Raw genomic sequence first — 19,360 nt, 5'->3', positions numbered from 1 at the left:
AAACAGAAAGAAATTTCAGAATACTGTGAATAAGTATCATCTGAAAACTGTGTAAGAGTTGAAGTTGGTCGAGCTGTCTTTGCTGATTGCTGTTGGTTGTTTGCTGAGTTTTTGTGTTTATTGATTTTCTGCTGCTACTGCATTGAACATTCTGGTTTTCTTGGCCGCATCTTATTACACTGTGTCTGGGAGTGTTTGTTTGGTGCTCGACCACCTGTTGGTTTTCCTTGTTGTGGAAACTGTTGTTGGCTGTCTGTGGACTGTTGGTGACACTTGTGGCTGGTTGTTTATTGATGTGTTGTTGCTGTCTGTTACTGCTGTGACTGTTGCTTGGTTGCTTGCTGCTGACATCCTTCCTTTTCTTTTGTTTGGTTATCTGAATCCAGGTACACATACTAAGTCGATGTAATTCCATGTTTGAAGTTGACATTTGAAGCATGAATACACACATGAAGAAGTTGAAGTTATAAACTGAATTTAGTTTTTCTGCCGATTGTGCTTAAACCATTTTGTGTATCAATAATATGTAATCTCCTTCAATGGAACTGTATAATTAGCTTATGAACTCCCTAGGTAAGTCCTTAGAGGGATATGAGGCTAGAAATCATCCTGCTTATTTCATGACGTTTGTAAAGATGTATGTTAGACTTGAATCAAGTAAATGGACTTCTAATTGTCGTAATAGTCTAATCTCAGTATACCAAATGGTTCGAATCAGGACTAAAACTTGATCTTAAAGTCCTTTCATGACAACAGATTAGCCTATTTTAAACTTACAATTGACTGTTAAAGGAAATAGTATCATTTTATCTTCCAGTTTGCAAACTCACGAATTGGCATAAGAACAAGCAGTTAGGCTAATATCGGAATAAGGACAGCCAAGTCCGGTGTAATACCATATGCGTTGGACCCAAGCCCACACGTGCTTTTGTATTTTGAATATAATTTTTCTTTCTTCGTATAAAGATGTAGTTGAATGATTAATGAATAATGAGGTTGCATATGTATACTTTCTTCATCTAATAATGTTAGTTTAAATTACGGAGAATAATTAATCTGTTTTGATATTATGGTCAATCTCATGTTCTAGTATTATTGAATAACAGAATATAAAATGAAAGCAGTTTTTCTTTGTACAAACTCGATCGCAATTTTCCATTCGCATTAGCCGTAAACTAATAACTAATAAGTTACGTTTTTCAGCATGTAAATAATTAAGAGATTTTCTTTTATTTTAGAGACGAACTTAATAGAAAATATAGTCATTGTAGGTTTATCCTTTAAAAATAAAAATGAGACGAGCCTCGCCAAATAAAACGTATAGATTGCGGGGCCCTCACAAAATGTATGGTTTAATTAGAATTCGGAAGGACCGTTTAGCGAATTTCACGGTCTTCCCCAAAATAATAACGCGATAGTCTCTTTAGGCGCGTGTTTAATATTTTACTTTCTTAAGCCTGGGTGTGCATTTCATGTGACCCGAATCCAAATCCCAAAACATCAAATAAAACGTGTTCCGGATTGTGGGTGCATTTCATGTAACGCAGTCCAAAGACGTGTTTTAAGCGATGTTCATATTTCTTTTAAAAACAATAATAATAAAGCGGTTAAAAGATAAAATTTGCACATAAGTTCATATTTGTATAAAATCAGATAATCAAGCCGAATATAACAGTTGAGCGACCGTGCTAGAACCACGGAACTCGGGAATGCCTAACACCTTCTCCCGGGTTAACAGAATTCCTTATCCGGATTTCTGGTACGCAGACTGTAATATGGAGTCATCCTTTTCCTCGATTCGGGATTAAAATTGGTGACTTGGGACACCCTAAAATCTCCCAAGTGGCGACTCTGAAATAAATAAACAAATCCCGTTTCGATTGTCCTTTAATTGAAAAAAACTCCCTTGTACCCTGCGGGTGCGTAAAAAGGAGGTGTGACACATGTTATTTGTCCCTATATCAAGAGATTAATTAGTTACTGTTTGTATCAAAACTCTTTCTGCATTTATCTTTGGGATTCTAATATACAGATAAATTAATGTTAACCAAAAACGACGCTACAACATACAAAAAAGATGTTCTGATGATGAACAGATACTCCAAGTTTTACATCAAATCACCTATACACAAAAATAGTTATGTAAAACCTTTTAACTTACTGTTGCTATTAAGTCTACCGTTATTATGAACTTGCATCCGTAATCTGTGCAGGATCAATCACAATTCCATGAATTTGTTTTCGTCTTCGTAAAAAGCCTCTACCAGAAGTGGCTGCAGGAGGATCTCTTAGTTGAACATGAGCTGGTATTGGCATGTCTTGTGAATGACCAGAAACGCAGAGTGAACCAGAATCATCTTGTTCCCAGTACACTTCTACCATAGTACCTATAGGATTCTCAGCAGATTCTGTTCCTGGGACTTTCACAAATCTTGCTCCTATAGGTATCTGAATAGTCACATCCACAAATGAAAAACTGGTGTCACTCATTTCACAGTGAGTTGAATTATGGATGCAATTTTATCATGAAAATTATGGAACGAAGAATCTGATAATCAACTTACTTGAAGTGAGAGCCCGGAATTTAAAGTAAGAGTCGCGAAGCTTCCTTCAGCAACATCTTCCAGTTCTGCCTGTCTAGCAATGTTTAGAAAAACTTCTTCAAGAGTTGTAAGACCAAGCTGGATATCTGTAATGCCAAATTCCTTCTCTCTATCTTGAAGCTCAGCAAAGAAGTCCTGGTTGAGAGTAAAAGTCAATGATCAACAAATGAGCTAACATTCCAAAACTAGTCTACTTTTAATTCCACAATAAAGTTGCAAGACTATTAAATGATGTTAAACTAATCTAATCTCATAGTTGCTTTAAAGATATTACCGTCAACAACTTCTCCTTGTCATGGGGAATAATAAAGGTTAAGAAGGACTTGTTTTCCTCTTTAGGTACCACGTCCAAGCGCTGTGTACATAATTTGCAAATCAAAACCAGTTCCTTTAATAGTTTCAGAAAAGAATGGGAAAAAGAAAAGGCATCTTTGACATACACTTTTAAAGAACTGTTTCACAGCTTCAGGTTGAGATGTACTCAAAGTATCTCCTGTTTCAGGAGTCCCGTTTGTCCCACCAGAAAAGCTTACATTAGCAATGAAACCAGTTCCAAACCTTGATTTCAATCTTATTGAAGTTCCAATGCAACGAAGTCTACCCTTTGCCATGATACCAACACGGTCACTTAAGATGTCAGCTTCTTCCATTGAATGAGTGGTCAGTATAATAGCACGCCCTTTTTTTGCATCCTCAATTATATCCCAGACATGTCTTCTAGTTATTGGATCCATACCAGTAGTCTATGAGGGTTTTCATGTTTTAGAGAAGAGAATGTCATGATAAATTTCTATTTGGCATAATTCTGATAAACATCAGGAGAAGACATATTTTCCAAAACCTACCGGTTCATCCAAAATGAGCAATTTCGGTTCACCAATAAGTGCTATAGCAACACTGAGGCGTCGTTTCATTCCTCCACTGTAACTACCAGCTCTCATTCTGGCTGCGTCTGTGAGTTTTACCTCGGCTAGTGACTTCTCTACGACCTGTGATTTGAATGAAATATTGGTTAAGCAGGATTTATAATCGGCTCAATTAGTCGGTGGTTTGGCCTGTTCATCATATCTTTAGATAGGTACAAAAGGCTAGACAAAGATTAGGTTTATATGCTCTCACCTCTTTTACTAAAGCAGTGGGTAGACCTTTAATGCTGGCAAAAAGATGCAGGTGTTCTTGACCGGACAATGCATCCCAAAGAATATCAAACTATAAAATGACAAATATGAATGGATTTTTTTAAAGCAAACACATATTGCTAGGATAGAGTACTAGTTAGATCCATGAAAGATTTGCAAATAGAAACATATAAAGATAATAATAGTCACCTGGGGACAAACCCCTATCATCCTTCGAATGTTTGACATGCCCGTAGAGCTTCTTATAGACTGACCATATACTAGTGCTGTTAAAAGCAACTTCTTGTTAGACACAAGCAATTTGCAAGGAACATAAAATTTCTTTTTGTGAAACTGAAAACAATATTACCATCTCCTGCAGTAACAGGTGTAATCCCAGTCAAACAATTAATAGCAGTAGTTTTTCCAGCTCCGTTCGGCCCAAGAAGACAAAATAGCTGATCCTTTGCAAGATTCACCCATAAGCCCTGCAATATTGACTCCAAAAAATGAGATGCAGATGCAGCTAGGGTAAAGGTGTAGGATCTACGGAGTATTATTAAATAAAGATGCTAGTTTCTTCTAACTTTTTTTTTCTTTTGAAATGTGGACTTCTCATTTCCCATAGGAAACTCTTACATATGTAAACGCGTACTAATGCAGACTTCACAGGAATGTTGATTTGAATAAATTGCCGAGGAAATCAGAAGAAGTTGCAAGAGAAATAAAACCAAATGTTGAGGTAAGTGTCAATGAGCTAGATCCAGTGCTCGACTCCTATCTAAACACAGAAACTGTCTTCTTCTTCTTTTTTTCTACTGATGACTTACGTTTGCACAGGGAAAGCAGCTACTGTTATTTTCTCCTAGACCAATAGATAAATACCTTGAGGGCATGATAAGGAGATTTCCTTTGGCACTTACAGCAGCCCATCTTTGTTGTTCCTGGAAATATCTTTACAAGGCCATGTAGTTGAACTGCAATATCAGAATCAACTTCACCTTGCGTAGCTTGGCGTTTAACAATGTTCTCTTCTTCAAGAACATCTTCATCATCTGGTATAATACTATCCAGGGACGGCACTGAACCTGTGCAGCTACAAATACCCCCCTCTGAACACAAAAACAACACCCTTAAAGTTTTGTCACAGCATGATCGTTATTAAGGTACTAATGAAATTTTGCTTTACCTTTCACCTTATTTCCACCTTTGCCTGTCCAGTATCCAGGATTCAAGAAGTAGAACATTGATTTTCTCACACCAGAAACATTCGGAATTATGTTGTCCAAGTAAATAGCAAGAACAAACCACAGAAAGAATGTTGACACGAGCCATACGTAAATCTCATTCTGTTAACAGAACAACAAATAATGGGCCCATGTAAGATGCGAGATGACTGTATGCTACTGAAAGCAGTATTGCACTAAGAAAGAATTAACAAAGACCCAGAGTCTCTCCTTCGTCCCTCCATAACTCATTCGCTCCACTCTCATTCAAACTCACGGAGCTGTAGCAGTGATGAGAAGTGAACACGAAGTAGCTACTGAAATCATTTACGAGCAAACAAATACTTCTCTCTAAATACTGCACCTCCTCCCCAACATCAAGAGAACTGCAAACTAAAAGAGAAAGCCCTAGTGTTGTAGTAGGTGTCTTACCATAGTTATTACACACTCGGTATCATTAAAAGCACATTTTGTCCTACCACTCCAGCTGACACCAGGATCTTCAGGAGTGGCAGTTGCATCAGCAAGTAACTGAAGACCTTGAGCAAGAAGATCTGGTGGGAACAATGACCAAATGATCCTATAAGATTTGGAATATTTTTTGCTGTAGGGAAATCCAAATGCTGTGACAAGCTGAAAAACAATGGAAGATGAGAAATACGTTATCCACTGAGTCAGTAATGGATAGTAATCAATTCAAAGAAAAGCACTTGCCTGAGTCATGAAACCGACAATAAATGTGAAGAAACCCACAGTTGTTGTTGAAGATGACTTGCTAATAAAAGCAGACAGCATGAATGCAAAACCAATCTGGCAACAGGTGCAGAAATTCTATATCAGTGGACTTGAATATTGAAGTAGTTTGCCTCATTAGAAGTTGCAAATGAATGCAGATTGTATTTGGTGAAATTGTTAAATTGAACGGTGGAACGCACCATATTAAGCTGGAAAAGGAAAAAAAGGAGAAACACGACGGCAAAACTGTTGTTCAAGAAAAACTCAAATTGAAACATCATCCCAAAGAGAACTATGAGAAGAGAGGAGATAAGTGTGATGAATCCCTCCCATGTGAACCATGACAACCAGTAGGCAGTATCATAGAGACCCATCATAGTCATTGCCTGTAAGACAAAATGCGACATTCAGAAAACGAAACATCTCCCATGAAGTAGAAGAATGATATTATCTCTTACAAAAATGCAAGAGAGCTGATACCTGCCGAAGTTTGAGTTCCTTTTCAATGATCAAAACATTGATTTGGAAGACAAAGCCAAACATAGCAACAGCCAAGAAAAAGGTAGGCCCAACAGCACCCAAGGCTGAGAAAACTTCAAAAGCAGGATGTGCAAATTCTTTGAAACTGACAACCCAACTGAAGTTTGGATCTGAAAATGTACATAATCATAAGACAATGGTGGCCTAGGAAAATGAGAACTTGATTTAAACCATCACAATCCATTTACCGGATCATAGCCAGTAGTAAATGTCATACTTATATACCTCCAATCAGAGATCTTGCAATTTCACGTTCTGCTGCCAGTTGAAGTGGGATTTGGAATTTAAAAGTTGGATCTTCAAAGACTCCTCGTTTGACAACAGGAGTGGAGTTTGTCTGTATGCCATAACTGATTATGCTAGCATTCCTTTCAACAAAGTGCAGAGCTCCAGGACAACGCATAGGGTTTTTGAAAAGCCATTCATCCACTTCATCTCGTGTTCTAAATGACAGAACCTACAGAAAAGAAGGCATAGTATGATAAGTCAATGTTCCAACAAAGACTTTGATTTGACATACTAAACTAAAGAATGAACCAAATTAAAGGAACCATTCATGATATACAGTGGTAAACAGGACACTGCCAAACTCAAAAGAGGACAGCAAGATCTATCTTTATTGAGATAAAATGGTGATTGGCACACTCAAAGGAAGACAGCAAGATGTATCTCCTATGGAGTTAAAAATGGTGCATAAATTCAGGATTTATCAATGCAATTCTTAGACTAGATTTTGTACTTGTTGTTAATATGTTGAAAGGAGTCGCACCACCTCCATGACGATAGAGAAAGCTGATAGTGAACACTAGACAGATTCATGGGCAAGGAAACATAAAAATGGTTCATTTTAGGGAGTCAAATTGTGAGGCGGATGATTTGGCAAAATGGGTGACTGCATTACCAGATTCAACCATGTTTTTCTAGATAAAAGATCTGCCAACAGAAGTTAGCGACTGTTCAAGTTGGACAAGATACAGATGGGTAACTTCAGACTTAGGCCAGACAAAGCAAACAACTTCAAATTTTGATAAGGAAGTTCCAGCTGCATTAACCTTATCAACTTGAAAAGGACAGGAGTCCTCGTCTTCCTTTATTTTAGCGTAGGCAATCTTTTTGTTAAGCATATGTAAAAGACCGGGAATAGCGGACCTTATGTCCACTATTCCCTGGACCCCGCGCACAACGGGAGTTTAGTGCACCGGGCTGCCCTTTATGTAAAAGACCGGGAATGTCCACTCTTTTCAAGGGGAATCCCCTTTGCATACTCTCATACAGTAAAAGCACATTACCAATATTATTCATGCACACCATGTGGCAGGTAAGGAAATGGAAAAGTCCACTTCTCGTATAGGCGGTAAGATCATGTCTCCCTACTTCATACATTTAGTCAATGCCAAATCATTCGCTACCACATGACGAATTAACATGAAAAAAACATATGTAAAGAACAAGTTGAATTGTTATTTCCATGGTGTACCAGACTTATTACATGGAGAGAACAGCAGCATTTAGGGCAAGCAGGAAATATTTGTAAATTTATTTTCTGAAAGTACGAATAGGGGAAAGCGGATTTATTGCTATCAAGCAAACTGTACTCATATTATCGGAAATTTTAAGTTACAAGATGACAAAAGTAACTTCATTTGGGCTGATGATTATCAGAATTTCTTCCCTCACAAGAATTTTCAAATAAAGTAACAACAACAACAACAACAACAACAACCCAGTATAATCCCACTTAGTGGGGTCTGGGGAGGGTAGTGTGTACGCAGACCTTACCCCTACCCTAGGGTAGAGAGACTGTTTCCAAATAGACCCCCGGCATCCTTCCCTCCAAGAACTTCCCACCTTGATCTTGGGGAGACTCGAACTCACAACCTCTCGGTTGGAAGTGGGGGTTGCTTACCATCAGAGCAACCCCTCTAATAAAGTAAGAAGCATAGAAATCAGACAAGGGAAAACACAAGGAAGACACAAACCGCAGAAGGTATGTGTTATGCTTAGTAACAAAGAAAATCACATTAGAAAAAGTAGACAATAAGTAGCAACCATACAGGATAATTGTAAAAGTTCTCATTGGCAAGCAAAAAAATTTTAGGCAAGCAAAATTTTTTCTTTTTTAAAATATTTGAAAAGGTTTTCAATGAGGTGGGTAAGAACAATGAGGTTTCAGGATCAAATCCCATCAGAGACAAAAAAACACTACTCCCTCCGTTTCAATTTATGTGAACCTATTTCTTTTTTGATCCGTTCCGAAAAGAATGACTCATTTCTAAATTTGAAAACAATTTAGCTTAAAACTTCCAATTCTACCTTTAATAAGAAGCTTTTATAGCCACACAAAGACTCTGGACCCCTTTTTGACTTGTTTAGGACCACAAATTACAAAAGTCTTTATTTTTTCTTAAACTTCGTGCCCAGTCAAACAGGTTCACATAAATTGAAACGGAGGAGTAGGTGATTTGTTCCGATCTGTCCAAGCGTAGATGGACAGAGTTACCTGATACCTGTTGTTGGTGGGAGGTAACAGTATCTGGTGGAATTAGTCGAGGTGCGCGTAAGCTGGCCCGGACACCATGATTATCAAAAAAAATTGAAAAAAGGTAGTTTCTCCATTGCGGTGATTTAAGTGTTTTTTTGAATAAGTTCAACAACTCTAACAACACATTGTATCCAACTCCAATTTATACACGGTTATTAGTAACAACTAATATAAGATTCACACGATAATAAAAAGAAACATTGAAACAAAAACTCGAACTCAAACTTAAACCCAGTCATTCCCAATGACAACTATTTTGCAAAACATATGTCAGTTCAATATCAAAATGTAAAGGTAAATAGCAAGTCAAGTAGGAGTAATATATACCTTAGAGGTAGGAATAGACCGGCCAGGATTATTAGCCATAATTCTGCTCGCAATCTGCCCGATTTTTGGACTCTGAGAACCACTCCAAACAAAATCATAGCAGGGGAGACGGATGAAGTTCTTTTGTTCACAGGGCGGGATTGGCGGCGACACTAACGGTTGTGGGTCCCGCACGTTCTCGTAAGAGGAGGAAGAAGAAAAGCGAGCTTCTATTGCTTTTTGGATTATAAAAAGAAGGAATATCAAGAAGAGGGATGAGAATAACTGAAGGAATGTGGCTCTCTTGTTCCTCCATGCCACTATAAAATTCTTCTTTAATAAAGCTTTGTACTGCTGTTTTAGCAATGGAAATCCCCTCTCCAATTCCATGGCTTTAACCAAAAGTTTCTGTATTGGAAGAGTAAGGAAGTTAGTTGATTCACTTTATATGCAAGGGGAAAAGAATGAAGGCGCGTCTTTTCCAGGTAATTTTTGTGTTATTACTTTTTGCCCCTTGGTTTTTTGTTAATTGACTAGACATGCCACTGAATCTAAATCCAAAGGTTGCAAAGTCAAATACGGATTAGGGTGTTGAGGACTTTTCCTTGTTGTTTGCGGAGAAAATTTTTAACAATAAGTTTTGGGAAAGCAACTAACACCTTGTTTGGATGGTTGTCACCAGTTGTATCGTATCGTATTCTTATTTTAAATATAATATTTGTTTTAATTGTTACTTGAATTTTATTGTATCGTATCGTTGAATCTGTCGTTACGTAACGATGAAATGTGTCACTTTATGTAACGATCGATTTGATGTGGTCGCATCATTTTCTTGTGTTTTTCTCTCAATCTCACCCTTCATTATCGTTAAATAATTTTATTTTATCATTTACCCTACCTTTTTATGTATCATCTCATAATTTTTCTTTATAATATTGCAAGTTTATTCATCATATTACTGGTGCATGATACCATGAAACGATGACAAAACGACACAATCCATCCAAACATTGTACTCATCAAACGATACAGTACAATACAATACAATACGATACGATACATTATGAAACGATATGTAACAACCATCCAAACAAGCTGTAAGTGCATACTTTTAGTTGTCACATTATTAGGTACTTGTCCTCTGCGATATTCATGGTTCGGTTTGGATCGATTTTTCCCTAAAAACAAACCAAATCAAATAAATCGGTTTTTCAAATATTAGAATCAAATCAAACCAATTAAGTCGGTTTTTTCTCGATTCGGTTTATGTCGATTTTTCGGTTATTTGTCAGTTTTTTCTTAAATATAAGACATATACTACCAAACACATATTTCGGCGACCACATTTTCAACGTAACACTATCAAATCAATTACCCTTTGAGAAATCTATTATTTACCAAGATATATTGATGATAATTGAATCAAATAGTGATGAATAATTTAAGGACTCAATTAAAAATATATTATTTTTAACATGAAATAGATTCTTACACTTAACAAAAGAAAACTACCAATCAAACTAGAATGTAAAGGTAAAGAACTGTACTAAAAGTGCAAACGATTAACATTTACTATAAAATTTTTGAAACTTTGTATAAAAGTGTGTATATATATATATATATATATTTGTATAAAAGTATACATATATATAGGTGTAATAATGAATTTAAAATAGCTACTCTTATATTCGGTTTGGTTCGGATTTTTTTTATTAAAACCAAAACCAAACCAAATTTGATCGGTTTTTAAATTTCAAAACCAAAACCAAACCAAACCAAAAAGTATCGATTTTTTTGGTCGGTTTGGTTTGGTTTTCGGTTTGGTTCGATTTTTCGGATTTTTATGAACACCCCTATTGTCCTTTTCAGTTCATTATTTATAGGTTATAATTACAACCTAAGATGTTTTTTATTTATTTCATCAATGTTTACCCTTTCAAACTTTAAGTTGATGATAGTTGAATCAACTAACTCTTAAATTATTATTTTAATATTTTAAAATTTATCATTAATTTTGTAGCCCGTTACAAATTTGTATTTAGTTTTATTACCTTTTTTTTTTTACACAAGAGAGATTTGCTTTTATACATGAGAAATATATCTTTTATACGTAAGAGATTTAAAAAATATATTTTCTTAAATTCAACATTGTAAAAAGTCATGAAGGTCTAAAACTCATTTTAATACTGTCAAATATAATAAAGTGCACGGTGATTTTAGGTTGGTATTTAAAATTTTGGCATGGTTTCATGGAACACTAAATGACTTAAAAGACAAAATAGTCTATTAATTAGTATATTATTCCTCTGCGTTGCTTGTCAAAATCTTGATCACAATTACTATTATTATATTTTTGGACGATAGCAGTTTCTTATTTTCTAATTGGAAGAAAGAACACATTGATCCCGCAATACAATCCCCCATATACAGTGAACCAACCATTCACGTCAAACCAAAATATATCGTGATCTTCACGTCGATCTTAGGATTTTGTGATAATTATGTAGTACAATTACTTTTGTTCGCATGGAGCCAGGGAGGGACAACATAGTCATTTACTATTATGACGTGGAGAGCACTTTGGGGGGTTTTGTACATGTCATTTAGGGTCATTAGTCACATATAAATAATTTCTGGCGCTAGTTAAAAGTAATAATATCCCGAATTACCGTGTTAGTAATCATCCTCACGTGTACTCCTATCAGTCATTCTAAATTGAATTGAAACCATAATTTAACTATCTGTCAAACGTTTGTCACTTAAAACGGACAAAAGAAAATGGATTGATCTAGACGGGTCAGGAGATAAAAGAAAAACTCAACGGGTTTCCTAATTGGTAGAGGAAGTTCGTTGAGAATTTTCTGTTACGTGGGTAGCAAGCCAACCTTTTGAAAGCATCTTTGATTTTATTTTTATTTTTTTGCATAAGTAGCATATTCTGTTACGCAGAAAATGTAAAAATCAACTGGCGATATTAGACCACATTTCCGAACTGTAAAATGAACTCGTGATTTTGGTGGGATTGTGGCACATGGAATTAATGTTCTTGAAAAGAAAAACATCAGCCAAATTAGTCGTTTTTGTTCTTTAATTAGCAGTTTAACATTGTTAGTTAATTCATGAGACCATTACTATAAGGAATTATTTGCTTATAAAAATGGAATTAATAAGTTAAAAAAAGATTAATTATTTATTACAATATTAAATAATTTCATGATTTACATGAGCGTAACTTAATTACTAAGGACCTGACATTAAACTTAATTAAGTAAGTGATTTGTATGTATTAGTTGAATAAATTCTAGCGAAATGTGTTGCTGGTGGTTATTCAACTGAAGAAGCTAAAGTCAGTAGTTTAAGCTGTGCTCCAAAATAAATAAATAAAATTTGTTTTCATCTAACCATTTTAAATTTACACTATAATAAAATTGAATATAGCTTATTATTACAGTAAAAACGCTTAATATTAGAAGTCTTATTTTGGCTAGTACTATATGTTTGCTTATGCTGGTCAAAGTCTACAGTATACCCCGGTACTATTTATTCAACAGAACGTCTTATTCATTTGAATTTATGTACATTAAGGTTTCATGAATTTTCATGTTTTCTTCTCAGTTAAGAAAATGAAACTACGTCGAAGATGAAATATTAAGCATAACGTAAATCAAACTCGTATTAAACAGCAGATGTATTTGTTGAATCCCTGTTAATGAGTTAATTAATCAGTTAATTGTGACTTGCTTTAATCGTTAGACTTTGAATAAAAGATTTTGTTAAATAACTCATGACGACTTCAATTCGCTGTGGCTTCAGCAGGACAATGACTTCTTGATTTTTTTTTTTCGTTGAGACATCTGACTTTTTCTTTTTCAGATTCAAAGGACTTTGGACGCTAAAAATAGAGAAGTTTTATTATGTGTCTCACGTATGGGTATTAATCGGGCCGGGCTGACCTGTTTTCAGCCCGGTTCAATCCGTTACTGTTCATGTTGGGACGGGTTGGACAGTGTACGTTCACGTTTAGACTAATGGTGCCCCGAACCCGTTAAATTCGAATTTCCTTAACGGGCTGAACACGGGCTGCAGCCCGTTAGCAGCCCGGTTTCCGTTTGAATTTTTTTTTTTAATTAAATTGGACCGTTCCCAACGATCAAATTCAGAAATGACCGTTGGGGAACGGCCAAAAATTGCAGAAATGGCCAATTTCGGCCCCCCATTAATAATATAGCCCTCCCACCCCAAAATCTTTAAATAGCCCCTCTTCTTCTTCATTTTTCTCACAAATTCACTCTCTTACTACTCTAATTCTCTCTCAAGTATCAAACTCTCAATTCTCTCTTGATATTATAGTTCTTAAATTCTCAAATCTCAAATTCTCAATTATTTATTATTTCAAGTTTCATCAATTATTTAGTTTAGCCATTACAAAATTATTATTATCAAATATCAATTATTCAAGTGAAGTGTGGTATCAATTATCAAGTATTCAAGTATTATCAACTATCAAGTTTCGGTCTATCAATTGAAGTTTGAATTTTGATATCAAAAATTCAAAATTAGTGCTGCATAAGGAATCCCGGTACACTCGTTCCATCTCTTTCTCTTATTTGGTGTACACTTATTTTATTAATTAGTTTCTTAATTTAGTTTCTTACTTGAATTTCTTAATTTAATTTCTTACTTTAATTTATATAATGAATTTACTTAGAGCGGCCAAAAAAGCGTGCACTAGAGGTGGTAGTAAGAAAACTTCAAAAAGAACAAGAGGTGGTGTTGGTTCTTCTAGTAGCTTTACACATATTTCTGAAAGTTCACCTGAAAATTTAAATGTAGATTATGAGCGAATGCAAGAAAATTATGGTGTAGATGATGATTTAGATGCTTTGTTAGATGATATTCAATCACCCGATAATCTTGACACACCACCACCTACACCTGGTAATGCTAGTCAAACTCAAAATGTTAGGGGGGCAGGTGCAACAAGTAGGCCTCCTCTCCCTATTAAGCAGAATCGACGATTAAGAAGTAAGTGTTGGATGTTTTTTGAAAGACTAGAAGATCAAAAAAAATATGTAATGTAAAATTTATAGTGAACATTATAAACATGAGCCCGGTAAAGGAGGGGGAACGGGTCAACTTCGTAGGCATATAGAAGAGAAACACCCTCTTGAATGGGGAGTAGATGAGTTATCTGGGCAACAAAGACTTAACCCGAGTACTGGTGGGTTATTTGGGAAATACGATATTAAGAAAGATCGGGAAGAATTAGCTAAAATGATTGTTTTAGGTTGTTTACCTTTTAGTTTTGCTTCTTCACCGTATCTTGTTACTTATATTCAAAGAATTTATAACCCTATGTTTAAAGGTATTCCTAGAAGTACTTGTAGAGCTGATATCTTTAGGCTTTTTGGACAATATCAGACATATATACGTTATTTGTTCGCAAGTCTTCCTTGTAAAGTTTCTCTTACTTCTGATATTGGTCGTGCTGTGAATGGAAATGATTATTTGACTGTTACATGCCATTGGATAGATGATAATTTTTGTATGCAAAAACGTATTATTGCTTTTAAATATGATGAAGATCAAAGTCATACTGGTGCATTTATAAGTAATACTATACATGAAGTTGCTATATTTTATAATCTTGCAGAAAAAGTTTTGTGTATGTCATTTGATAATGCTTCTAACAACACTGCTGCTATTACAATATTAAAATTGCATCTACACCCACCAATTCCTGAAATATTTCATGTTAGATGTGCATGTCATATTTATAACTTGATTGTGAAGAGTGGCCTTGAATTATTTAGAGATGAAATTACTTTAATTAGGAGAGTTGTTGGTGTAATTCAAGGAAATAATAGAAGTGCTAGATTAAATGCATTTAAGGAAAAATGTGTACACTATGGACTAAAACCAAGACTCATGCCTGAAGAAATAGTTACTAGGTGGAATTATACTTATTTGTTCTTAAGATGTTGTTATAAATATAGAATGTCTATAACTGAAGTTGCTAATTCTCATTGTACCGATCCTAACCGTTTGTTAACATCTAGAACTTGGGAAGTCATTCATGATGTTATACAATTTTTACAAAAATTTTATGTGGCTACACTTGAGTTTTCTAGAGCTTATTATCCGACCATTTCAAATGGTTTAGTTCATATTGCTGAAATTTCTCTTTTACTACATAATTTGAAGCAGAAAGAAGGATATGCTACTGTTGTTGAATCTATGCTAGATAAGTTTAAAAAGTATTTCTACCCAATTCCCTATATTTACCTAATTGGTGCTATTTTAAACCCTACTGTCAAAATGATAAAGTTCGCCAATTAATTAGAGCTTTATATACTTATATGGATATTGGCCCAACTGAAACTCCTGATATTGACACTTGTATTTCTGAGCTACATACACATTTACAAACTTTATATAATTATTATGCTAACATTGTTGATGCTTCTTCGGTTGTAGATGCAAATATTCCTTCAACTAATCCTTCAACATCTGGAACAACTATGGATGATGATGATTGTGTTCAAGATTATCAGATTTGGTCTACACTAGGAAAGCATCAACAAACCAGTAGCAGGAATATTGATGAACTACAATTCTACTTGCAAAAGTCACCAGAGCCCCTCACAAAGGATTTTCTACCGCTGAGTTGGTGGAGGAGCAACTCAAATCAATTTCCTGTTCTTTTGGCCATGGCTCGAGACGTGCTAAATGTGCCGATTTCAACAGTCGCATCAGAGAGCGCATTTAGCCAAGCAAGGCAGTAGCTAGAAGATACCCGTCATTCATTTGGCAGTAACGCTTTGGAAATTCTAGTGTGCTTCAGAGATTGGATAAGACCAGAACGGCGAAATCAAAGGAGTGACGAGGTAGATGAAGAGGAGGACCAAGAAATTGGAGTATAATGGTTTATGGTTCCGATTCAACCAATCCCGGAAATCAAGAACCTCATGTTGACATGGAAGAACTTACAAAAATGATGCAAAGCATGTGATGTACTATTTCTTATTTTTTATAATTATTGTAAACTTTTAAGTTTTAATTTGCAAGTTCAAAAATAAAAAAAAAATAAAAAAAGAACTTGCAAATTAATTTGAAATATTAAAAATATAAATGAAAGCCTTCGGAGTTTGTTCCTTACATTTGCCTATTGGTCTTATACTCTTATTAAATAATTTTTTGTAGCCACTTACTTTCCAATTTCAATTTTATAATTATAAAATACAAATTTCAAATTTAAAACTTTAAACTTCAAAATTTAATTCTAACCCTTAAAAGTTTGCAAATACTTAACTATCAATAACATTGAATAAGAAAAATAAAATTTAAATTAAAAAAAAAAAGAAAAAAATTTGAGCCTGGCCCGCCCGAGCCCGTGTGAGCCCTAACCCATACGGGCCCACGAAAACCCGAAAAATCCCAGCCCTATAACAACCCGTTATCCCCAGCCCGCTAACAGCCCGCCCGCTAACCGAACGAGCTGGGGGTTTTCCCGTTCAGCCCGTCCCAGCCCGCTTGATAAACACCCATAGTCTCACACAACTTACATTAGTTGTGTGAGACTCCTTTTTGGCGTAAAAATAGCATGGTATAGCTAGTTTTCGGACTGGTCATTAAAAAATAGCCAGTGTTTACGAAGTCAATGAAAAATAGCCACTGTTTTGCTGCAACAGAGACTGGTCCAACATAATATACTGGAGTTCGGTGCACCTATGTATGAACTCCAACATATTATGTTGTACCAGTATACTTTGCTGACTTCAGTATAATATACTAGAGACTGGAGCATCGGTGCTCCAAACTCCAATACTGGACAATTATACTTGCTGGAACTCCAGTATATTATGCTGGAGTTCCAAGATAAGTATGCTAGAACTCCATCATATTATGCTGGAGCTCCAACAAACTTATCCTGAAACTCCGGTATAATATGCTGGAGTTCAAGCATACTTATGCTGGAACTCCAGTATAATATACTGATGTATTTTCCGGGTTTTGAATAGTATTTTCGCTCAGATTTATCTTTTTATGAAAAGTGGCTAAATTTCGATTACTTTTGAAACTGGGCTATTTTTGAACGACCAGTTGTAAATCTGGCTATTTTTTAATTTCTCTGTCTCACAAATTTGTGGACCCTAGTCTTGCACTTCCGGGTCCACAAAACTGTGAGACAAAAAGGTGTCTCATACAACTAGTGTCAATTGTATGAGACACAAAATAAAATTTTCCCTAAAAATAGGAAACAAATAAATTGTCCGATCAAAGAACTAATGAAATATTCTTTCCGGTACATAGTAAATGACTTTTTGGTCTTTTAATTTTGATCCAAAATAAGTGTCATTTTACAAAGAAATTTTTACCTCCTACAGCAAAGGTTGATACCTTATTTATTTTAAATAAATACCTTTTTAAAAAATTATATTCCATAGATACCTTTTGATTTTTATAGTCAAATATCTATTTATGGTTACCTCCTACTCTTAAGCCATAAAATACGCTTTGTATTATTTTTCTCTCTCATTATTTCAGATTTTTCTCCACCCTTTCTCTCACTCTCTCAACGTCAGTCTTTCTCCATGAATACAACCACAATTCACCACTGATTCATCTCCATTGTCTCGAATTTTTTTATTTGAGTGATCATCGACGGCGGAGAATGACAGAGAGGGGCAAAACCACCCATTGAATTCACTGTTCCTCTTCCTTCCTCAATTCGTCATTGAAGGCTTGAAGGCTTTAAATGATATAAGTTTATGTGATATCCTTAATTCGTCTTTATCAATCAATTCGTCATTTAAGGATATAAGTTTCTATGATTTCTACATCTTCTGAGATATGACATTGAAGGCTTTGACGTTGTTTTTTGCTATTGAAGGCACCATCGCCGGACCAAGGCGGGGCGTTTTCACTACCGGCTTCCGGTGAACGGCGGATTCGCAGGAAATTAGGGTTTGTTCTTGAACAAAGACGACGAAGTTTGGGGCTGAGCAATTTGATTTTCTGTTAATATATTTCAATGTATTTTCATGTATTTCATTGTATTCATTGTCTTTTTTTAATTGTAATTCAATGCATTTCGTTGTATTCCATGTATTTCATTGTATTTACTATCTTTTTTTTCATTGTATTTCAATGTATCCCGTTGTATTCTATGTATTTCACTGTATTCATTGTCTCAGTATATGCCAATCCATATATTTTTTTTAATTAATATAATTTATATATTCGGATGTATTATATAATTTCTCTGAAGATTGCTATATTTTTTGTGTATTTTTCGATTGAGAATCTTTTTTATAACAGAAAATACAAAATTTGTGTGTTATAATTGAGTTTGTTGAGTTATATTAGGAGTCTATTATGTTAATTGATTCACTTTCCGTTTTAAAAACAGTGTTATCCCCTATTTCACGTCGTGAATACAGTCGAATACAATAATCTATCCAGCTGTAATCCCACGTTTCACTCCATGAATACAGTCGAATACACTCGAATACAACAACTGATTAGCTGGACTTCCCTGATTCACGCCTATTTTTGCTACTGTATTCATTAATACAATAGCTTAAATACATCAAATACGTCTTATAACCACAGAAAAGGTACCTATAATCCGTAATATAACAAATGGTATTTGTAGATGTCTAATTACTACTAAAAGATAGTGCTTTATGAAAATTTCCCTTTTACATAATTAAGAAGGAACATGGGCTTTCCTTTCTTTCATTAGTTATAGAGGTAAAGTCCTTGTCCCCCTCTATTTTGTACTCTTTTGTTTATATATAGACATGGTAGGGGTCTTGCCTAACCCCTCACACCAAAGGCTCTAGCTTGAAGGTGATGGTTTCAAATAAAAATAAAAAAAGAAATTAATTTTATTTTTCTAAAATTTGCCCTTATTTATATATCCCAAGTGTCAAGCAAACAATTAATTAAGGGTAATTTAGTTAATATATCTTTTTCTCTCTATGAGTTTGTATTTTTCTTAAGGGTGTGTCAAAGGCTAAAAAGTCACTTATTATGGACCAGAGGGAGTATATATCACGAAAATGATGTGAAAACTGTTTGGCAGCAATGGTAGAAGAAATTATATTCAATTTCTAGAGTGTGTTTGGTATGAAGGAAATATTTTCCTAGAAAATGAGTGGTTTTATCACTTATTTCCCTTGTTTGGTTGGCGAGTAGAAAAAAAATTTCGAAAAATATTTTTTAGTGTATGGTTAAATGGTTAGATAGTAGAAAATATTTTTCTATGGTACTCTCCTCCCCCCC

The 19,360-nt window shown here is 35.0% G+C and overlaps 1 protein-coding gene across 1 annotated transcript; it reads right to left on the bottom strand.

The window, feature by feature from the left end:
• Window positions 1-1,981: 1,981 nt before the first annotated feature.
• Window positions 1,982-9,473, bottom strand: LOC104211811 (ABC transporter A family member 2). Its single transcript, XM_009760939.2, has 16 exons — window positions 9,092-9,473; window positions 6,448-6,679; window positions 6,163-6,332; window positions 5,883-6,068; window positions 5,662-5,757; window positions 5,380-5,580; window positions 4,911-5,070; window positions 4,607-4,833; window positions 4,092-4,209; window positions 3,932-4,008; window positions 3,723-3,812; window positions 3,449-3,592; window positions 3,044-3,346; window positions 2,878-2,958; window positions 2,565-2,738; window positions 1,982-2,448 (listed from the first exon to the last, which is right to left on the bottom strand). Exons 1-16 carry the CDS (start codon window positions 9,458-9,460, stop codon window positions 2,185-2,187), a joined length of 2,892 nt encoding a protein of 963 aa, XP_009759241.1. The 5' UTR covers window positions 9,461-9,473; the 3' UTR covers window positions 1,982-2,184.
• Window positions 9,474-19,360: the final 9,887 nt, after the last annotated feature.

The sequence above is a fragment of the Nicotiana sylvestris genome, chromosome 3, assembly GCF_000393655.2.
Source record: "Nicotiana sylvestris chromosome 3, ASM39365v2, whole genome shotgun sequence".
Taxonomy (NCBI): domain Eukaryota; kingdom Viridiplantae; phylum Streptophyta; class Magnoliopsida; order Solanales; family Solanaceae; genus Nicotiana; species Nicotiana sylvestris.
Note: the sequence above shows the minus strand (reverse complement) of the source record. Positions and strands in the feature narration are given on the sequence as shown.